Source organism: Leopardus geoffroyi, chromosome C1, assembly GCF_018350155.1.
Source record: "Leopardus geoffroyi isolate Oge1 chromosome C1, O.geoffroyi_Oge1_pat1.0, whole genome shotgun sequence".
NCBI lineage: Eukaryota > Metazoa > Chordata > Mammalia > Carnivora > Felidae > Leopardus > Leopardus geoffroyi.
This window is the reverse complement of record NC_059328.1, coordinates 62004531-62026981: the sequence shown is the minus strand read 5'-3', so window position 1 is coordinate 62026981 and position 22451 is coordinate 62004531. Positions and strand designations below refer to the sequence as shown.

The following is a 22451-nucleotide window of genomic DNA, read 5'->3' as shown; positions in this document are numbered from 1 at the left end:
ATAGACACTAAAAAAAACTTTTTTTTTTTTAAAATATCAATTAACTTTGTCCTCTATATTAATGGTTTTCAACAGAGGGTGATTTTGTCCCCCAGGGGCAACATCTGCAGACATTTTTGGTGTCACACTGGGGATGAGTGCAGTGGCTACCAGCAGCTAGAGACTAGAGGCCAGGAAAGCTGCTAAACATCTTACAAATGCACAGGACAGCCCCCACAACATGGAATAATCCAATCTAAAATAAGAATAGAACTAACGTGGATAAAATCTTATCTATGTAAAGGATTCAGAAACTATGAAACACATGCTTTGTGACCTGGATTTTAGGACAGTTGAAAAAAATATCAATTTTGCAGTCAAATACACATGTTAAGGAAGAAAAAAACATGGGAAAAAAAAGATTCAACAGTTTCCAGGCTATAGATCACCATGAATAGAAAACACAGAGCTTTCTGTCAGGCATTGTTTTGTGGTAATAAGAACCTAGGTCTAGTAAGCCAAACTGTCATAGGTTGAATTAAATACCCCCCTCCCATGCCCTTCCTCTTTGTAATAAATATTTAAATGACTTCTTCTGAATGATTGGAAAGAGATCTTGCTAGAAATCTGTAGGATAGAATAAATGACCATTCAACACCTGCTTTCATCACATAAAATGCTTTTAAAAAAGTTTACTAATCAAAATGCTATTTTTCTTCCACTTGAGAAATTTTAAGTGGTTTGCCTGTGTGAAGGAAAGATATATGTGAGGTTAATTAATTAGATGGTATAATATGGTTTTGTTCATTAAAATTCTTATTTAAGATCTTTGAAACTATAGAAATCTCAAAATTTCCCCCAGAGTCTTATGTTTCATTTTAGGACTACAACCTAGATACCATTTAAAGAAGTATGTCCCATTTATTTTTATTTATTTCTTTTTTTAATATTTATATTCATTTATTGTGCACTGGAGAATTTTATACAGGTTTTTTTTTCACATTCTTTTTTTTTTTTATATAATTTATTGTCAAATTGGTTTCCATACAATACCCAGTGCTCATCCCAACAAGTGCCCTCCTCAATGCCATCACCCACTTTCCCCTCTCCCCCAGCCCCCATCAACCCTCCGTTTATTCTCTGTATTTAAGAGTTTCTTATGGTTTGCCTTCCTCCCTCTCTGTTTGTAACTTTTTTCCCCTTTCCCTCCCCCATGGTCTAGGTCACTCATCATCAGGGAAATAGAAATCAAAGCCACACTGAGATACCACCTCGGGCCTGTCAGAGTGGCTAAAATGAACAAATCAGGAGCCTATAGATGCTGGCAATGATGTGGAGAAATGGGAACCCTCTTGCACTGTTGGTGGGAATGCAAACTGGTGCAGCCGCTCTGGAAAACAGTGTAAAGCTTCCTCAAAAAATTAAAAATAGAACTACCTTATGACCCAGCAATAGCTTCGCTAGGAATTTACCCAAAGTATGCTCCATTTAAAGTGGGATGCAAATATGACCGGTATCTAGTAAGAAATTAATATGTAAAAAAAAATTTAGAAATTCTATTTATCTTTATTTGTAAATAAAGATAATTAAATTTTACTAATATTGGACATGAAAATTTATATTGGTGGTCTCAGCTCTCAGCTCATACATCAGTGAGCCATGTGTCACATACAATACCCAAAGTTAATAAATAAATACTTATAATTCCAAATGTAGATAAGCTGAGAGTTGCTCCTCACTTTTTTTTTAGCAATTAGTACATAATGATGCATTATAGCTATGTGAGCTAAATTAAGTAGATTTATAGATTTTAATATCTAATTTTATCTGAATTTATCCTTCAAAAAATTAGGAGGCTATCTTTAAAAGATTCCTGTGAAGCCATCACAGATGATATGTATGTTATTAATATAAGAAGAAGGGAAGGAAAATGGCAGAGCTGGCACTTTTCTTTCTAAAAATCTGAGCTTTTTGTACGCCAAATTTCCAGGCAAAATTAATGACAATCTAATCATATTTGAAAACAAATTTGTCAAAATATTTTGATATTATCAAAAAGGATATACGAAATATGGATTTACACCCACAAATTTATGATTTTTGTTCATAATTTTAATTTAAAAACAAATATATGCATTTGAGGATGCTAATTTTATATGGATTATGATAAAAAAGTTTGGAGTTCATTGATATAAGTGCAGATTTCACTACTTTGATGTTTTCAGGATTACATATTCTCATCTCTTTAGAATCTAATAATCTAAAAGACATGATCCTTTTTGTTTTTCTGCAGAAAATGGCAGAACATTAGGTTTTCAAAAAATGTTTGTTTGAAGCGGAAGTTCAACGAAGTTAATTTTTATTGAGTACTTACTGTGTGCTATGTGTTTTGCTGAATATTACATATGGTTTGTCTTTCTAAAACTATAAACCACCCAATGAAATAGGTAATTCTATTTCCTCCATTTCAAGACTAAGGAGAGAATAATTTGTCTAAAGATACACAGCTAACAAGTCTCAGAACTGAGATGTGGAAACAAATAGTCTAGCTTCTAAGCTGACCATCTTTATTAATGTACATTACATCAATCAAGTATTTTTTGTGCTCGTGTTTGGATACTCATCATTAATATCTCATGGGTATTTATAAAGGATCTTTTATAGGTCCTTACACACTGAAGAATTAAAGAAAAAGACTATTTCAATGCTCAAAGTTCACAGACCAATATGTGAAATATCCAAACAAATAATTATAAGTGCTGTAATATAAAACAATGTGAATTTGTAATTGAAACCCAAAACACAGTACAATAAAATCTGCTTGGGAGTTCAAGAAAGCTTAAAGAGGCTCAATTTATCTTGATTTTAAATAAGTAATAATTTCCTATTAGGAAAAGAAATAAACATACATTTAAGCAGAAGAAATAATAAGGATAAAAACATTGGAGTATGAAAAACCCTTGTCCTAAAGAATAAAGTAATCTAGAATAGTGCTTTTCAAACTTTAGCCTGCAAACCTGTCAGCTAGAATTAAAAATGAACAAACAAACAGACAAACAAACATTCTGGATGGTTAGGGGTGGGATAGGAAGTGACATTCTGCATTTCTAAAAATCTCTCATTGAAGCAGGTACTGCTGGTCTTACCACAATTTGATTTGCAAGACTTGAACAATGATCTTCATCAGGTAGCCTTACATTGCTTACATCAAAATTGCCTAGGCCATTTGTTAAAATTTTAGATTCCCAGTATATTCTACATATATCAAATTTGATTGAGGTGAGATGGAAAAAGATATATCCATTTTAAACATGTAGTTACCATATAATTCTTATGCATATTAAATTTGAAAATCATTAGAGTTGGGTGAATAGAAAAAGTCTGCAGGAAAAAGTCTGAAAAGTGATTCCAGCAAACAATATGAATTAAGGGATTTTGAATCACTTATTTAAAAGCTTGAATTTTATTATCCAGGTAATGGATGACAAAGGTAAGTTTTAAACAGAATATTGACATTATAGATGTGTGTCTTATGCAGATCATTTTGGAAGTAATCTAAAAATATATGGGGGTATGACTGGATAACTTGCATAGATTTTCCCTACTGGCAAGTCAAAAAAAACCCATAAAATGTAACAAAACGTATGACAATATGAAGAACATGAACAAAGAACTGTGATCTTCAGACAAACGGAAAGATTCAAAGGAAACCTCCACAATATTCCATGATTGCTGTGGCTTTCTGCCTGAGATTATTTCCCTGTCACAGAAGATAAAGTGGAAGGGCAATCATAATGAATTGACAATGGAGATGAAATTTCTGGGATTATAAAATGACTGTAATTTGTCAAGCAGGGTAACCGAGCAGCAGAAGAAACTTCACAGACCGAGAACTGCAGATATCTACATTGAGATTCACTTCAAGTTTTTGAGTTGGGCCACACAGGAACAGAGAAAAACTCTATAGTAGATAAAATCAGCTGATTTAGGGCTGAAAGGTGAATGGTAATGATGGAAGAGGTCATGCAATAATAGAAGATTTTGGAGTATCAGAAGGCAGAATGGAGACTTTACTGAGTGACTTGGGCATTCAGGTAAGATATCAAAAGGTAAGAATCATATTCAGGAATGAGGACCACATCCTGGAGCAAGAAGTAGGCCATTAAGCTTAGTTTGAAACTCAAATAGACCCATCCTAACAACAAATCAAATCAAGATTGAGTAGGTGAAATGAATCCACCAAAAATGTAACTGCCTTCCAGAAATAAAACAAAAGAAAAATTCAACAACCTTTAATGTTTTTTTTTTGTTTGTTTTTGAGAGAGAGAACACGAGCAGGGGAAGGGCAGAGAGAATTGGTGACAGAGGATCTGAAGCAGCCTCTCTGCTGACAGCCCAGAGCTTGATGCATGGCTTGAACTCAGGAACTGCAAGATCATAACCTGAGCCAAAGTTGATGCTTAACCAACTGAGCCACCCAGGCGCCCCAAAACTCAACACCCTTTAAAGGAAGATAACATGATGATTTACTAAAACAAATAATATATAATGTCTAACATGCAATAAAAAATTAATAAATAGTGAAGAAACTGGAAAATGTAATATTCAGCCAAGAGAAAAGTATCCACTAGATATAAACACTGAGGTAATCCAGGTGTTAGAAACAACAGATAAGGCATTTAAAAAGCAGTCATTGTGGTGCCTGGGTGCCTCAGTTGGTTAAGTGTTCGGCTTCAGCTCAGGTCATTATCTCACAGTTTGTATGTTCGAGCCCCACATTGGGCTCTGTGGTGACAGTTTGGAGCCTGGAGCCTGCTTCTGATTCTGTGTCTTCCTCTCTCTCTCTCTCTCTGCCCTTCCAGTGCCCACGCTCTGTCTCTCTCTCTCAAAAATAAATAAACATGGGGCACCTGGGTAGCTCAGTTGGTTAAGTGTCCAACTTCAGCTCAGGTCATGATCTTGCAGCCGGTGAGTTCGAGCCCCTCGTCAGGCTCTGTGCTGACAGCTCAGAGCCTGGAGCCTGCTTAAGATTCTGTGACTCCTTCTCTCTCTGCCCTTCCACCTCTCACACTCTGTCTTTCTCTGTCTTTCTCTCAAAAATGAATAAACATTTTAAAAAAATTTATAAATAAATAAACAAACAAACAAACATTAAAAAAACTTAAGTCATTAATCATAGCTTCCAGAATTTAAAGGAAAATAAAGAAAAATAAAAGAAACAGATGAGTAATCATAAAAGAGAAATTGAGATTTTATTTATTTATTTATTTATTTATTTATTTATTTATTTATTTTTTTGAGATTATATTTAAAAATCAAGGGAAATCCTAGAACTGAAAAGTATGGTCTCTGAAATGAATAATTCTTAGATTAACATCAGATGGGAGATGGCAGAGTGATAGTCTTTGAACTTGAATTCAGGTAAATAGAAATAATCAAATTTTAAAAACAAAGAAAAAAAAAGAGAAGAAAATGAATAGAGACTCAGTAACCTATGGAAGATTATCAAACATTCTAACATACATATATGAAAAAACAATAATCAAAATTCATGAATTTGATAAAAACATAAACTTATGGATTTAAGAAGCTCAGTGAACTGTAAAAAGCATTATACAGAGACAATCATACATAATATTATTATAACCGATCTGCTGAAAACTAGATATTTTCTCTCACTTTCTTTAAAATATATGAAGTGTTTATCATGAAAATTCTGACAGTATATTCATATATAGAAATAATGTACATGGAAACAATACTATAAAGAATGAAGATAAAGTGGAACTATAATATGGAAGGTGCTTACATTTAAAGTGATATAGGCCAATATTAACAGACAATGCACATGTTTGTTCAAGATCCATAGTGTAATCACTAGAGTAATCAGTTAAAAAATAATGCATAAAAGTTTTTCTCTTTAAATGCCACTGCTAAGAAAATGAAATGCAAGCCACGGACTGGAGAAAAGTTTTGCAAAATGTATATCCAACAAAAAAACCCATATCTAAAATATATAAAGATATCGTCTTACAATTTAAGAAAACAATAAACCAAATTTAAAAATGGAATTAAGATTTGAACAGACACTACATCAAAAAAAAAATGGTGACAAGCTAGCACATAAAAATCTATTCAACTTCCTTAGCCATTAGGGAAATGTAAATTAATCCTGAAATATTAATATACATCCAATAGAATCACTAAAATAAAAAATATTGATAAGTGTTGGCAAGAGTGTGTAACATAACAACTAGAATCTCACACACTGCTGATGGGAATAGAAGATGATATAGCTAATTTGGTAAAGATCTTGGCATCATTATGATATGACCCATCAATTCCATTCCTACATATTGCCCAAGAGAAATAAAACTGTATGTTCAAACGAAGATCTGTACATGAATGTTAATAGCAGCTTTATAACAGTCAAAATCTGGAAATAACCCTTATATCCGTAACAGATGAATTGTTAAACAAATGGTGGTATATCCATAGAATGGAATACAACTACAAATTAAAAGAAGTGAATTACTAAACACACAACAATAGCACTCTGCTAAGTGATAGAAACTATATATAAAAGAAAATATACTAAATGGATTGCATTTATGTAAAATTCTAGAAAGGGAAAAACTATAGTGAAAGAAAACATAGTATTTACAGAGGCCAGGGGGCTAGGGCAGGGAATTAACCACAAAAAGGTATGAAGGAACTCTTTTACATGATAGAAAAGTCCTATGTCACAACTGTGATGATAGTACATGACTCTATACATTTTTAAAATTCATCAAATTGTCCACTTAAAATTGTGAAATTATTGTGCATAAATTATATATCAATAAATTTAATCCCTATTTAAAAAATAAACTAAGCAGAAACAAAGGAAAAATAAACCAAACAAGTCAGAGGAGTGCTAACTATACACATGGAATTAAAAAATAAAACATCTGCTCCATTATTATCAATAAAAGCAGAGTTGCCCTGCTGGTAAAAACTACCCAAGTCTGAGGCAGGCCCAGCATGCCAGGGTGTATACTTGAAAAAGCTGCTGATGTGACCAATAAAAAGTGTGAAAATCAAATTATTCGTTTTGTGAGTGTTAAGAAAAAATTCAGTTCATTTGCAATATTTATAAACATCCAAATAAGTACATATAAATACATAACTATTCTGTATGCACCAAAATATTAGATCAAGAAAGGAAAGGAAAGAAAAAGAAACAAAGAAAGGAAATCTCATTTAGATAAAAGGAGATTACAGAGACAAGAAAAGTAAAAATGAATGATTCTGGAATCAATCCTAAACAAGAAAAAAAAAATAAACAGCTTTTTATAAATGATGCTAATAGGATAATTAACCAAATTTGACTTTGGACAATAGATTAAATAATAGTATTGCATCAATGTTAAATTTTCTGATTTTGATCATTGTATTATGATTATGTAAGTGTATTTTCTTTTTCTTAGGTAGGGCAGAGTGGATAGTTAGAACTAGATTTAATGCAATGGTTTCTGTGTTTTAAGGGAAATTGTAAATTTAATTTGTTTTTGCCCTTGTTAAAGAATGAGTAATCATGTACTCTACTATGGCCTTTTTAAAAACGTTGCCTACTCTGTGTCCTAAGATTCTAAATTTCTTTAAACTTGCTACAAGAAGGCTAGTCCATATATCCTTCTGTAAAATATATGAAAACAGAAGAAATAGAGGGAATCCTAAAAATGGAAACTTAGTTTGATAAAAAGAATTGGAAGAAATAGATTCTGTAAAGATTGTAGCACTAAATCATTGAGAATGCATTTCTGTGGTTGTGTCATGCTAAGTGTTAGGAAAACAAACTAATGGAAAAAGGAATCTCCCAGTCAGATTCAGGATTCATGGTTTTGCATACTGCCTTAACTCTCCATCATTCCCTTCCTATTCCTTGGAGGTCTTCTACTTTCACCTCCTGCTAGTCAGCAGAAAAGCCAGCATCAGACACTGTTTTCCTACCTCCTGAACTCAGCCTCAATACAAGTTTCACAGGCAACTTGGTATTCAATTCCTCCTAACACCTGCACAGTTATGTGCAGTTTTCAGCACATAACTGATGCTTTCTCCCAGAAAAAAAAAATTGACTGGGCATTGACTGGGGGTAGAAAAGGGTATGCATTAGAGCATTTGCACTATGAATCACAGGAATATGTGAATCTGAATCATGGCAAAATATGGCTCTCTTCCCCCAGTCATGAACTCCAAAGGTTGAAGGAGAGAATGTAGTGCAAAGTGATCCTGGTACGAGCAAACAGCTGCCTACCCCCCATACCTGTACATACAAAATTGAAATAAAATCCTGTCACAGATTCACATGAAATTGAGAAAGAACAAAATATGCAATATAACAATGAGAGTCTGAAAGTATGAGCCAACTGCACTTGATTCTAATCATTACTCTGACATTTACTAGATATCTAATTTTAACCTTCAATTTCCTTTTTCTATAAAATAAACCCTATTATGCATCTCACTAAGTTATATTAATAAAGAAATAATGCATATAAAACCTAGTGTGATAGTTAACTCATAATAAGTGCAGAGTAAGTAGAAACTCATTACAATTAGAGAATAATATATTTTATATATTCTAATTTATTTTTTTTAATGTTTACAGAGAGAGACAGAGCACAAGCATGGGTGGGGCAGAGAGAGGGGGGACACAGAATCTGAAGCAGGTTCCAGGCTCCGAGCTATCAGCACAGAGCCCGACATGGGGCTCGAACGCACGAACTGTGAGATCATGACCTGAGCTGAAGTCGGACGCCCAACTGACTGAGCCACCCAGGCGCCTCCAACTTTTTAAATTTTTAATTTATTTTTTAATATTTTATATATTCTATAAATTTATATTTATGACAATCTCAAGGATCTATCCCAATATGGAGTATCCTAGTTTTTCCAATCCACTTTTACATTTACTTTCTGATGAGGTACTGAGAATAGCTTGGAAACAGGGACTGGAAACAAACTAAAACAAAAGTAGGAGATATAAAAGATGGAGACTAAAGGGAAATCTAGAGACATTTTTAATATCTGGAGATATTTTTAATAACGTGAAGAAAAAGAAATGTAGCTTCAGTGCTGCTTTTATCCTCAAATACATCCTCTTCTGCATGGAAGCAGCTTGGTCTCCTGGTCAGAAGCTCTGGCAAGGGGACCAGACTGCCAGGTCTTAAATCCTGGCTAACCCACTGACCATGTAATCTTGGGGACAATAATAGTACTCATGCACAGGTTTCCTATGAGAATTAAATTAACATGGAAAGCATTGAAAAGAGTATGTGTCTGGTATATAGATGATACCTGTTAAATATAGAGAAAGAACTTCATCCAGTAACATAATAATGCTCTGGTTCCTTGGAACGTTTCCCACGATTGTCAATTTGCAAAAAAAAAAAAAAAAAAAAAAAAAAAAAAAAAAAAAAAGTATGAAAGGAGAAGGAGAAAAAGAAGAAGGAGTTGGAGGAGAAAGAGAAGAGGAATAGGAAGGAGAAGGGGAGAAAGGAGGAAGGGGAGGAGGAGGAGGAAGAAGAAGAAGAAGAAAGACAGCAGCAGCAGCCTGAAGATACATTATCATCCTTGGTTCTAATACAGTATTGTGGGAACAAAGATATTATACCTTGTAAACTGCCAAGTGCAAGGCTGTAAATCCGTTTCTTGTCAGTCGAGATGGACGAAGCCCTTTTAACATAAGGGTTCTAATATGTGACTTGTTGCCTGAATGAGAAGAGTGAAAGAAACTTATGTTGTTGTGGGGATAGACCAAGTGACTTTAAAATATCTTTTTGACTTAATGATAAATTCACACTGATGTATGAAAATGTCAGACTGCTGTTCTGCAGGTAATTTGTAAAATTTTCTATTAATTGACAGCCTTCCTTAGTAGTGAACATTTTATTACACTTATAAAACTTTATATCAATGCTGTTTATTTTAATGCATTTGTGTTATATTTTTCTATAGTGCTTTCATCATTAGTTGGTTTTAAAGCATTAAAAAAAGGGAAAAAAATCTTAATAAATTATTAGTGAAAAGGCTTAGATAGAAATCGAGTTGCCCAGGATACCTCAGAACATCATTAGCAGAACTTATTTAGATTAGAGATATCTGGAAGAAATGATGAAGGTTGGGGAAAGTATGTTTAAATTTAGGAGGAAAATCTGTTAAGTAGAGTATGCTTAATTTGTTTGGGAGGAATGGTTAAGGAATAGGATTAGAGTAGATATTTCTACATTAGTGTTTTATTTAAAAACCCAAGTTCAATGAATACTAGTTTGGATTAACAAAATAAATACTAACCATTCATTAATTCAATAAATTTATTAGCTACCTACCAAATGCCAGTCTCCATGCTAGGTGCTTGGAATACATTAATGAACAAAGCAGAACAAAATTGAGCCAAATTTAACTCTAAATCTTCACTTTGATCAATCTTCACTTTGAGATTTTATGTTTGGCATTTATCTTACCTTCCACATATCTTACTGTAGATTGTAAAGCAATTGCATGATGATATTTTAGGGAATGCTTTAAGTGCTTCTGAATATAACCTAATCTCTGACTGGCAAACCCAATGCTGAAAAATGCTTTTTTTGATTTCCAAGCAAACTAAGTGACTTGGTTCAGGGTACGAACACAATAAAATTTAAATTCAGAGCTAAATCAACTGGAACATCTGCCTGGTAGTTACTGTTTCACCTGAAGGTTATCAGGGTTGTAGGGATAAAGCAAAAAAGAAAATTGAGTATGAATAGAATCCTCCTGTAGACTATAAAGCAGCTCAAATCATTGACCATCTTTACATATAACGAGTTTATAAAGTATTGAGTTTCAAGCGCTCACCTCCACAAATGCAGCATAAATGAAGTAGAGACAGCCCATTTTCTGTGCGGTAATTTAAGTTGACTTTACTGAAGGCATCATCGGAGCTGAAACAGAATTTTTTCATATGATCAAAAATTTCACCTTTTAGTTTATTATTTTTTACTGGAAAAAATATAAAAGGGACTACTATTACTATAAATTAAAAAATACGTCTTTTGTGGGATTTCATTGTACCTAGAAAAATAATTTTGAATATACATCTATATGAAGAAAACCTAAGTCAAGAGAAAATAATATGGAAGTTTGAGAGCCCAGGTTTAAATTAAGGACTCTTATGCATTTTGTTTTCTATGTATAATTTGAACGTTTCAAGGCAACTTTATGAATTAAAATTAATGTAGAAATAGAAAACAGACATTTGAAAGTAAATCATTCACATGCAAAATTTCACATCATATTTATGGAGAAAGTCAAGAAATTCCCTCCAAAAAGAAAAAAAAAATGAAGCATTTTGGTAAGAGATTGGAGAGAGGAATATAATCCCAAAGTTTTACAAATTCTGCCTGAAGCAAAGTTTTCCTTGTACTCTGAGTGGGTCAGGTTTCACAGATAAAGAAGATCTAAACTCTGATCGGGTACTATGATACACAGTCCCCTGAGAGGAGTAGTGTTAGTGATTCAATTAGTAAAATCCTTGCCTTTGTCTGAACAAAGACCATTGCCCCAGGAGGGCCCTAGAGAGCCAAAGGTAGCCTTGGAAAAGGAATGTAAAGCTAAAATTCTTGACCTTTTGAAATCGTTGGTACTCCCAGGACATTTTTCAGTAGAAATGAGATCATATCCTTGGCCTCCCAGGTCAATTTCAAGCCACTTCCTGCCTATTTAAATCTCCAGCAGCTTTAGTGAGATAGCATAGTCTTTGGTGAGTGAGCCTTCCATATCATTTGTAAAGTACTTACACTTGAAAGGTACTATAAATTCAGGACATTATCATCAAGGCACCCAGTTAAGCACTTCAAAAGCTACTGGAATTTTAAAATAGAAAAGAAAAGGTGCTATTCTCCAGGGTGCTGCTAAAAAGAGAAAGCCTTTACATCTAGAGACATCCAAAGGATCTCGGTGAAATGTCGTAATTAGCAATGGCAATCCCAGTGGTTTGTTTTCATAGAATATCCTAAAACTTCCCCATCCTCATAACCATCTTGCCTTGAATGTTCAACTTCCCAGCTGCCAAGTCCACAGACATGCTTATTCATATTGAGAAATCTACCTCAACTTGCTTTGGAATACTATATGTAGGAGTGCAGTAAACTCAGGGTCAATTTTACAAATGTTAATAATATAATAGAGGAAGGAGCCAAGTATTTCAGGAAAAATGGCTAAGAGTTTAACCCATTCCTATCTGTACTTTCCCACAGTTCAATGAATTATGCCCCCCCCCAAAATATTTCTGATGAAAATACTACTTTTTAAAATATCTATCTGAAATGAACCTAATTGTAAATGGTATACCTATTTTATGGTATGTGCAATAACTTCACAAAATAACACAATTCTTGGAAATGTGTGTCCTTTGCCTGAGTCAGGCTTCTAAACTCTTAAAGCCGATTGTATTACAGATGTCTTGGAGAAAAAAAACTTAATAGGTAGTACTAAACAAAGTGCACTCAGCAGCCCAGACTTACAAGTGCATTCACAGAGGTCTTCTCTGTGGTTATGATTTCAAATAATACAGGTTTTCTGAAAAGCTGAACTCTGCTTTTTAAAGCTAGGTAGATGGGATTTTTCTCTTGAAGTTTGTAGGAAATCAGTGTCCGTAAATAAAAAGGGAAAGAAAACTGTGACTAGCAATTGAAGATGTTGACTGACAATGATTTAAAAGTTCTGATCTGTGTTGGCTTTTCTTTCTTGGTCCTTCCATTATCCAGCAATGAAAACACACAATAAGATCAAAAGACAGAAAACAAAGTATTGGGTGGAGAAGGACAGGGAGGCCTTCTGTTAAATGTAAAGAAATATATAACCTTCATCCTAAAAGAAGAGGGAAGGAAGTACCTTTTGAGCTAACTATAATGAACTTAATGGCAAACGGTGAAAGAAGAAAGGCTTGGGAGTCCTCTGTAGCAATAAACTCCTGAGAAAATTAGTTTTTCAATGTGTATCTCTAATATTATACAGCAATATTTCCCATGTTTTGATGTTTTAAAAGTGGAAAATCATTTCAGCAGTGTAGCTGAAATGTAGGTAATCCTTAAAAACTTGTCCTTGTATTTACACCAGGATTGAAATCCTATCCTGCTTCTGCTTTTTAAGTAGTCTTTTTTTTCCCCTCCAATTTGGGCAAGTTATTTAACCTCTTCAAATTTAATTTCTTCAGTTATAAAATGATTAAAATAATACATAGAGGGGCGCCTGGGTGGCGCAGTCGGTTAAGCGTCCGACTTCAGCCAGGTCACGATCTCGCGGTCCGCGAGTTCGAGCCCCGCGTCGGGCTCTGGGCTGATGGCTCAGAGCCTGGAGCCTGTTTCCGATTCTGTGTCTCCCTCTCTCTCTGCCCCTCCCCCGTTCATGCTCTGTCTCTCTCTGTCCCAAAAATAAATAAACGTCGAAAAAAAAAATTAAAATAATACATAGACATTGTATTGTTATGAAGAATATATGAGGATAGGGCTTACTATAGTATCTAGCACATATGTTATCAATAAATCGTTATTTTATTATTATTACTAGTATTATCAAGATCACTGAATGTACAACTCCCCCTGCATAGTCTATGCCTTGGGAGATTTTAGCATAATTTTCAAACCAAGTTTGACCTTCTTCAATCTCTCACATTTGACAACCTGTAAAATTTCCTGATTTTGACAATTTTATGCTCATGCTGACTCTCATTTAGGCTCCTAGACAATGTCTGACCCTGTCTTCACATGCTTTTAAAAATGGCTACCAAGCTCACTGTTGTGACACCTAGCACCTGTCAGTGATTCACAGCAACTACTAGAATCACAATTTTATAACATAAGTCCTAGGGCATCATGTCAATGGGAAGGCTATTATCAACACTGGAGATATTAAAAGAAGAATGAAGTGAAAAGGGAGATATTAAAAATCCAAAGGGGAAAAAAGATTGCACTGAAATGTTTTATTAAGAAGATAGATTGCTTTCTTATTGCATGATCTAACTTTGATGATGCATTCAGTCAGTATGGCACAACGCCAACTGTATGCTCCACCTCTGTTCTTAATGCTCACTTTACTATGTTCTCAACAGTCTACTGGATATAAACTACTCACTAATCTCTGGATCCTTTAGGTGCCTCAGTCCTGGGGAAATGTATGCTACATAGAATCCTGCAACTGATCTTTGCATTAATTCTGATCTCTAATGCCCAGACCAGCTTTGCAAAGAAAGTAAACACTGAATAAACAAAATATAAGATGCCACAGTTTACTGCTTTATTTAAAATATGAATAACCCTGAATGAATATCTATTGTTTACATAAGTCACATTGAAAGCATGAATTATATTAGTTACTTTCTGTTCAACAATCAATTCTCAGCTCACTGAATTTTAAAGTAGACTTCACCATTCATAAGTGACTCAATGTACAGTCCTAAATAGCTCCTTGCTCAAAACTGAACTGTTTCCTGTTGTTTTTGTTCTTTCTTCAATTATATCCTCCTTGAACTCATGCAACTTCTATTAATACCAACAAAAATGAATTAACTGAGAATAGGCTCCCACAATATTTGGCAGTCAAGTGCAATTTTAATAGTACAATTTTTATCTTAACTTTAATAACTGGAATGTAATTTTTTTAATGAGAGTTACTTTGGGGCTATATTTGAATCCTAATTCTCACTTCCCATTAACTTTTAGTCAAATGTTTCTGTTTTGAAACATGTAATTAAAATATTCAAGGTTTTAATGCAATCATTCCTAGGAGAGATACCTCATATTCTCTTCTTTTGCCTCTTCTAAAGGAACTGTGTATGTCAAATTCACTGTCATTTGAACATCACTTATGTATTCTAATACCCTAAGCTCAATTTATTTTTTAATTTTCCTTTATATTTTTCATCACCTGCCATGCCAGACTGTAACTTAACATATCCTAATGAGTTCATACTGCTTGCTGGGGTATGGATGAAGTTCCTAATTAAAATGAACTCACTATTATGAATATATTTCTAACAGTAAATTCTGTCCTTAATCATTAAAAATGGTAGTTCTGTACCCAAAGGTTACTTTCTTTCTTGTAGCATAATGAACTCTTTTCTTAGCCTTTACCTTGCATCCAGAAAAGTATGCACTTTTGTGATCCAATTAAACTCCTTTCTCATGACCTCATCCTTTCAAGAAAATATTTGACATGACCACAACTGGAAACCAATTAAAATGTAACATTTGAAAAGCTGGCCCTAAATAACATACTACTGTCCAAAATATTCTCATAGGTAGATTACATTTTTTTAAATTAATTCATTTGCTCAAATTTAGGAAAAGACCAAGAAGGTAGAAAGGAGAAATGGATTTGTTATAGATCATCTAGTTTCCCAATTTGGTAATTTAGGTTTCAAAGGACTGGCTATAACTTCCTAATGTAGTTCTTTGTGGCTTCTTCTGATCCGGTCCCCATCAAACAACAGAAACAGAAAAATCATCAATAAGATCTGTTCCCAAGATACATCCCCCAAAATATCCAGAATGTATTTGTCCAATATCACCCAGGTCCAATCAGCAAACTAATTACATGAAGTATATTTATTAATTCATCATACAATAAATAATTATTGAAATATGGTGGCAGATAGAGCAAGAATAGTGAAGGATGATAAAATTGAGACAATAATGATTTATTATGAGGCTTAGATTTTTGTAAGACTTACAAACATTAGCTGGTATAATAATTATTTTTAATAATGCACTGATATTGATTATTATATTGGTATTTTAACAACTTTATTGCTTTGCTTTGCATTTGAGAAGGGAGACTAGAAAAGAAAAAAGGAAGATGGGGGCAGTATAGGATGGAAGGGAAGACTAGAGGGTGGATAAAAGGAGGAAAGATAAAGCTAGTGAGGTAACAAGCTGGAGGGAGAGAAAGAGACTGAAAGAGAGAGATTGAGATCAGCTGCTTCATAATGTTTTAGCAAGATATTACTTTACAATTATTCATAACTAGTTTTACCTAGACAAGCAAGAAAAGAGGTACAGAGGTAGGCAGTCTTGGGGCAATGTGAATTGTCTTTCTGTTGTTGTGGTTTGTTTTTGTTTTGTTGCTAACTAGCACAATGCACCAACATGTCAAATAATACTTTCACTCTATTTTAATTTTATAAGATAACATGTCCTCCCTCAGTAGTCCATTTTCTACTTTATTGGAGAATTTCACTCATTTTAGATTAAGTCAGTCTGCCATGTGCCTGGAGCTATTCACTTTACAATAGCTAAATTTCATAATTGGTTATAATTTTGAAAAAGTTGATTTTTGGAAGATGTTTCATTTGGAGGATAGGTATGGTGCAGCTGGGTCCAGAGGAACTTTTCAGGGAGAAAATGAGCAGGAATGGCATACATATTTTTTTCTCCCTTCCCCCCACCCTAATACATTTTTATCATGCAAGTATTATAACTGCTTGCTCATGGAACAAAGCATTCTTTTGATATTTTTGTTCATTTATGAAACCCAATCAATTTCAAAATGAGATATTATCATTATTAACCAAGGTATGTCTACTCAATGTCAAAATAAGATTTAAAATGAGAAAAAAATAGGGTTATTTTGATTATTTTGAAATATCGTGGCATTGGAACAATATAACTTCTCTGGAACTCCTACTGAGGTCAAATTTCATACTGCAGATTAAGCAGATAAAAAAGTAGCCTTGACAATTAAATTAGTAGAGCACAGCTCTAAAATTTTTAATGACTTTAAAACTTATTGAAACAAAGTAATGTAATCGGGAGGGTTTTAAAAGTTACATGGGGAGGGCCATTACTTATGTAAAACATTTTCAAACGTTGTGGGTGGGATATGTGTATCACCAGGGGTAGGAGTCGGGGGCTAAAGTATAGTTTTCTACTCCCACACCCAGGGATAGTTCTAATACACAGGATATAGCAAAACTGTGGAGTGGTGTAGGGAAAATAAAAGTATTTAAAAGATAATTCTGATCCATACTTACTCCACCTCCCAAGCTGAGAACAAAGGTCATGAAGATTACACATTTTGAAATTAAATAGAAGTGGGTACAATCCCAGTACAATTATACACGTTGTTTATCCTAGTTCAAACCGGTTTAATTTGATGAGCTTATTTTCCTTAGGTATAAAATGGCAAGTGCATTGAATGACTACCTCAGATGTTGTTAACATAAACACAATGATTAGTTTTTAACTACCATTTTTGAGTGTTTGCCATGTGCTGATCACTGTGCCAAAGCACTTTACATATATACATTTAGGATTATATGAGCCAATGCATATTAAAATAACTGGTAGCATGCCTAGCATGTGCTAGGCACTAAGTTGTTAGTTTGTTTTTCTTTCAAGTGCCATGCAAATAGGTATTACAAATAAATACAAATGTAAATAAAGCCAAATAAGACAAAGAAGTTGCCTTTAGTAAACATATATACTAGTGGTTAGACAGTCCTGTAAATGGATAGACAACACCTTGTAATAAGTGCCATTATATTGATAAACATAAAGATTAGAGATGGCATAGAAGAGGAAATAATCCGATAATGGTAATCAATGGGCCACTTCTGTCTTTCCTTCTTCTGCCTTCCCTTTTCTTCCTATCTTCCATCTATTATCCCAACAAATGTCCAAAGTTATGAGTGAATGCAATTTTATTGTGGAAGAAGAGAGATTATTTCATTTCCATTCTCTTTCATTACCCTATCAAGCTTTCATTCCAAAGCTGCTATGAATTGGCATAAGAATATAATGGTTATCTTTATATTTTTAAAGTTTAGTACCATATTGCTCTATATTATATTGTGGGTGAAAGCTATACCAGGAGATTGTGTATGTGAGCTAACAGAAGCCTTGGTTGTACTATGGTGTGGAAAATCTCTTTGAATGAATGCAATTAGTATCTACCATGAATTCCATAAAGAAACTTGTTAGCAAACAAAAACAACAAAAAATCTCCAAAAAACTCCCAAATCTGTGTTTATATCAGTGATCCTCAACCTGTGATTCTGGTGTTAAGTGCTTCTTTTTGGGCATCTTACCATTTCATCTTATCGACATGTTTAGAGAAAGCCTGGTGTCATAAGGCATAACACAGTTGTTCACCACAGAAATACTAATTACATCATACAAGGCATGGAAAAAGATGAGAAAGAAACACCCAAAATGTCCTAGATACTCAAATGTGATCTCATACAATATTATGTTTAATCTTCCCAAATGCCATAAAATTTTGGCAGGTGAGTCAATGAGTAAGACAATTTACATTCTCAGCACTCCATTCTCTTCCTTCCTTGTCATCCATCATTTTATTCTAGAGAAAAGAAAATCCTCAGAACTTTGCCCTAGGCATGACTGCCTTTCTTTCCCAATGATGCTAACAATCTTGATGGAATCAGACAGAGTACTCTGTTTATGTTTGTTTGTTTGCTCCCTTGAATCTCTGTAGACCATACTAGTTGCCTGCTTTCTTTTTTCTCATGTTCTTCATCCCTTCACCAATAACACCTTAGGCAGAGTTCTCAGTGCAACTTGAGTATCTTTCTAACGTAGTTTTTAAACTTCAGCAGAAGTATAATTTTTAGCATGCAAAAGTATTACCTGGGGAGCTTGTTAAAAATTCAGGTTTCTGGAAGTCAGCCCCAGAGATTCTGATTCATTTGATATGGGGTGGAATCATGGAATCTAAAATTTTAGCAAGCACTGCTGGTTACTCTACTGTATGAGGTTCTTAGCCCTTGGAGAAACATGATTCTAGGCTGTGAGTAATCTTCTCCTCAGCTTCATTATTATCATTTCTGGCTAATGCAACATTTCTGTCACTTCCTTAACAGCTTTAGCACCAGGCTACCACCAGTCTGCCTCTCCACAAAATGCCCTACCATTATTCTTAGGGAATTTGACATCCATTTTGATGAGCCTTCTAGTACCCTAGCCAAATCTCTCTTGATCACAATCTTTAAAAGTTATAGTTCAGATTTTGGCATCATCTTGAATTGTCCTAACATTTTACATTTTAATTTTTAAAAACATCCTGTTTACATAAAAACATTTAATCCTAACTTTCTTACTTCCTAACTTTTAATAAACTGTTACTTCTACTGGATAATAAAGTCTTCAGTCTTTCAAACTGTCCTTATTTACCCAATCAATGATGAAAATAGAAACCTCCAATTATTTCATGCCTACTGTGTGTTAGGCTCTCTACTCAGCTTTTAATTAACATCATTTTGCAAATATCCATGAGGCTGTTATTATTAACCTCATTTTACAGATGCAGATGAGGCACAAAGACACCAAATAATATATCCAAGGATACATAGTTTGTAAAAAGAAGAAACTGCATTTAAAACTATATCACTGTAAAACCCTTATACTGACTGACCTAACCTTCTTACTCAACTTAGATAAAATGGTCAAGACATTAGTTTTTCTTGACTCCTCTCGACCTTCCATGGTACTCATCCATTCTTGCCTATATATCTTTACTTAACTATGCCGTTTACCTGGAATGCTTTTTAAAATGGATAAATCAAGAGCTCCCAAATCTTCTTTTTTTTAATTTTTGTATTTGAAACCATTTTATTTTTCTTCCCATTTAGCACTTGTCATAGAATGTCTTCTGTGAGTTCTTTATATATGTCTTTCCCCTAAACCAGATTATGAACTCCTGGAGCAAGAAGAAGGGTATAGTAAGTAGGAAGAACTCTCTCTATGGACTCAGGCTGACCTTGCTACAAATCAGAGTTACAGCACTTACTGACCATATGATCTTAATAAGATACAATGTCTCTAGTCCTTAGTTTATTATCCATCAGAATTAATATTTATCACACAGAGTCATGGTGAGAATTACATAATGTCTTATATTTCATGTGTCTGGAATAACAACTTGAATGTATTTGGCACAATAAATACTGAACTATATTCTCCCTGACACTGTTTCCAGCCTCTCATCCCCAATACTGATTAGTAAAAAGGAGGTCACATTTATTGCATATAGTGGAAATGTAGGAAAAGTCAGCTATAGCAGGAGCTGGAAAAACAACTGCCCGTTGCTGATGGAGTATGATGTACTGATGAACTCAGGGTATGATGTAGAATAAATGGAAAACACAGAATAAAACCTACATCTCAAGTCCATTGTTAAGCTTAATCCTTAAAAGGATATGTCTAGTTAAATTAGTCTTGACATATTTGCACAGTAATTCTTAAATTAAACAATAAATTAATAAATGAGATTTTGAGTTCATAAAGTTGAGGGAAGTCTCTTCAGTTTAACCACATTTCATTCAGCATATTTATCTGAGTCACTAAGAGCTAGAGGACTTATGATTAAGTTCTACATTTGTATCTCTTTTCCAGTAAACTGATCACTTGAAAAAGCCTTATTAACCCACTGACAACTATATCATATGTGGATAACTTTAATTGCCAGTCGTGTTAACTTTATATATTTACTATATCTGAAAATTCTTTTGGAATATGTCATTTGGTCACTGGTTTACACTTGTTTTCCAAGTAAAATAGAGGAGGTCCTTTGTCATGAGTACATTAGATTAATAACACAGGTATAAATCAACATGTTTAACTGGCTTACATGGAACTTTTCCTCAGTCAAGCAGCTAACTTAAACTGACCCTCAAAAATGCATCTAGTTTCTCAATGTCAGATTCAATTTCTCCAGTAGGTTGCTTTTGTATATAAGGGTCCTGCCCCTCTTTTCTGAACATTTTGTGTCTTCCAAGGTTGTGACACTATGCCAGATTATTTTTCTCTTGTTATCATGAGCAAAACTCACTGAAAGTTTGAAGCCAGTATTACATGTTGTTATATGATTGTTCAGGGGCAGAATGATACTCAGTTCCATTAGGGGACAGCCCTTAAATGTCAAGAGACCAGAAGGTTTGTTAAAAATTGGACTTACCCTAGTAGCTCAAAAAGAACAACATGGCCAATATTCTACCACCATTTGAGAATAGAAGAGAAGTCCTCCTGTTCGTTGATGGCATGGTTTACAAGAAATCTAACTCCAGGGAAGATATCAGCAATAGCTTGTATTCAAAAGTCAGCCCTTATTTTCCTCTCTTTTCAAACTTTAGTGATAGGAGCATGCAAGTCATATTTTAAGGAGATAAGATATTTGCATGTTAGGGGCTATATGAATGGCCAAGAAAGGGGTAACCTTACATTTTTAGGCTTACCATGATTAGTGACATCTGAGATTATACGGGTTGTGTTTTTAAATATATATGTATCTAAAAACAAGATAAGTAACAAACGTACTTATACATAGAAATAATAACTCTGAGAGCTTTACCTAAATATGTGCCTTAGTTCTGCAAGTTCTTTTTCTTCGACTTGAAGGTCATCTTCTAATCTTTCTATTATAATAACATAAGATTCACTGACTTTCTTCTTCCATTCATCTAGTAAAGAAAAACAAATGAGACTGATTCATAGCTGCGCTTTGCAAAATGTAGACACAGATCATAACATACAAGTAATTAAAACTCCAGTTTTTAATTCTAAATTCTACAATACTTAATTTAAATTACTGACTGTGAGCTTAAAATGCAGATGTTTATATTTAAAATGCAATTATATTGAATTGTAGTAATTAAGAACCCATTTGATATTGGATAATATATTTACATAGAAGAATATATTTGACTTATTTCATTTGATTTTATTGCATTTTAATTACAGCAATCTTTAGTTTCTAGACAAAAGTTTTTAGGTTTCAAATTATAGATATTTAAGATATAATTCTAAAATCCCTATATTCAGCAGTATTCCTAAGAACATTATACCTAGCAACTAATACACTTTTGTAAGAAATTTTCTGTTTTCTCTAAAAATCTTTCAGAGAAAAATAATTTGAGTTCAGATATCTTAACGGTTTCATATAATACATTATCATATCCTCCATGTAAAAAATAACAGATACTCTAATGAAATGTTAATTATCTATAACTACAGAACCATGTTACACTTAGGGTATAAGAATAATTACCAGTGCAAGTTTGGGTTGGTCTAGATTTATAATTTCCCATTTGTTAGAGGTGTCTTCTTGTCTCCAGTGCAGTTCCTCAGGTTACAAGATTCCAAGTTCAAGTGCAGTGACAGTCCAGTTGAAAAATACTTTGATAGTCTGGCTAAAAATAAGCTGACTGCCAAATGGAATGTCATGCAACAATGACAAAGAACAAAATAGTTTGTGCTTTCAAGGGTGAACTCATAAAGGGAACTAATCAGTCTGCTTAAAACAGCTGTATCAAAAATAAATAGTAAATGTTTCAATGGGATTATTTACCTTATCAATTGATTATCTACCCATGAATACTTTCATGGGTCATTTCTTTAGTAGGTAAATTTAGAAAGCGGTTCAGTTACATCTGAGGTTCA

At 33.8% G+C, this 22451-nt stretch overlaps 1 protein-coding gene across 4 annotated transcripts in view; it reads right to left on the bottom strand.

Moving 5' to 3' along the window:
* Nucleotides 1–22192, bottom strand: part of LOC123598070 (serine/threonine-protein kinase TNNI3K) — a 289720-nt gene extending 267528 nt beyond the window's left edge. For all 4 annotated transcript variants that reach the window (XM_045477849.1, XM_045477850.1, XM_045477851.1 and 1 more), the window contains exons 1-4: nucleotides 22060–22192; nucleotides 21364–21472; nucleotides 10858–10943; nucleotides 9635–9732 (exon numbers count right to left, since the gene is read on the bottom strand). In XM_045477849.1, coding sequence (XP_045333805.1) covers nucleotides 9635–9732; nucleotides 10858–10943; nucleotides 21364–21472; nucleotides 22060–22099 — 333 coding nt within the window. In that variant the 5' untranslated portion in view covers nucleotides 22100–22192. The remainder of the gene's footprint in view (nucleotides 1–9634; nucleotides 9733–10857; nucleotides 10944–21363; nucleotides 21473–22059) is intronic.
* Between the last annotated feature and the right edge of the window lie 259 nt (nucleotides 22193–22451).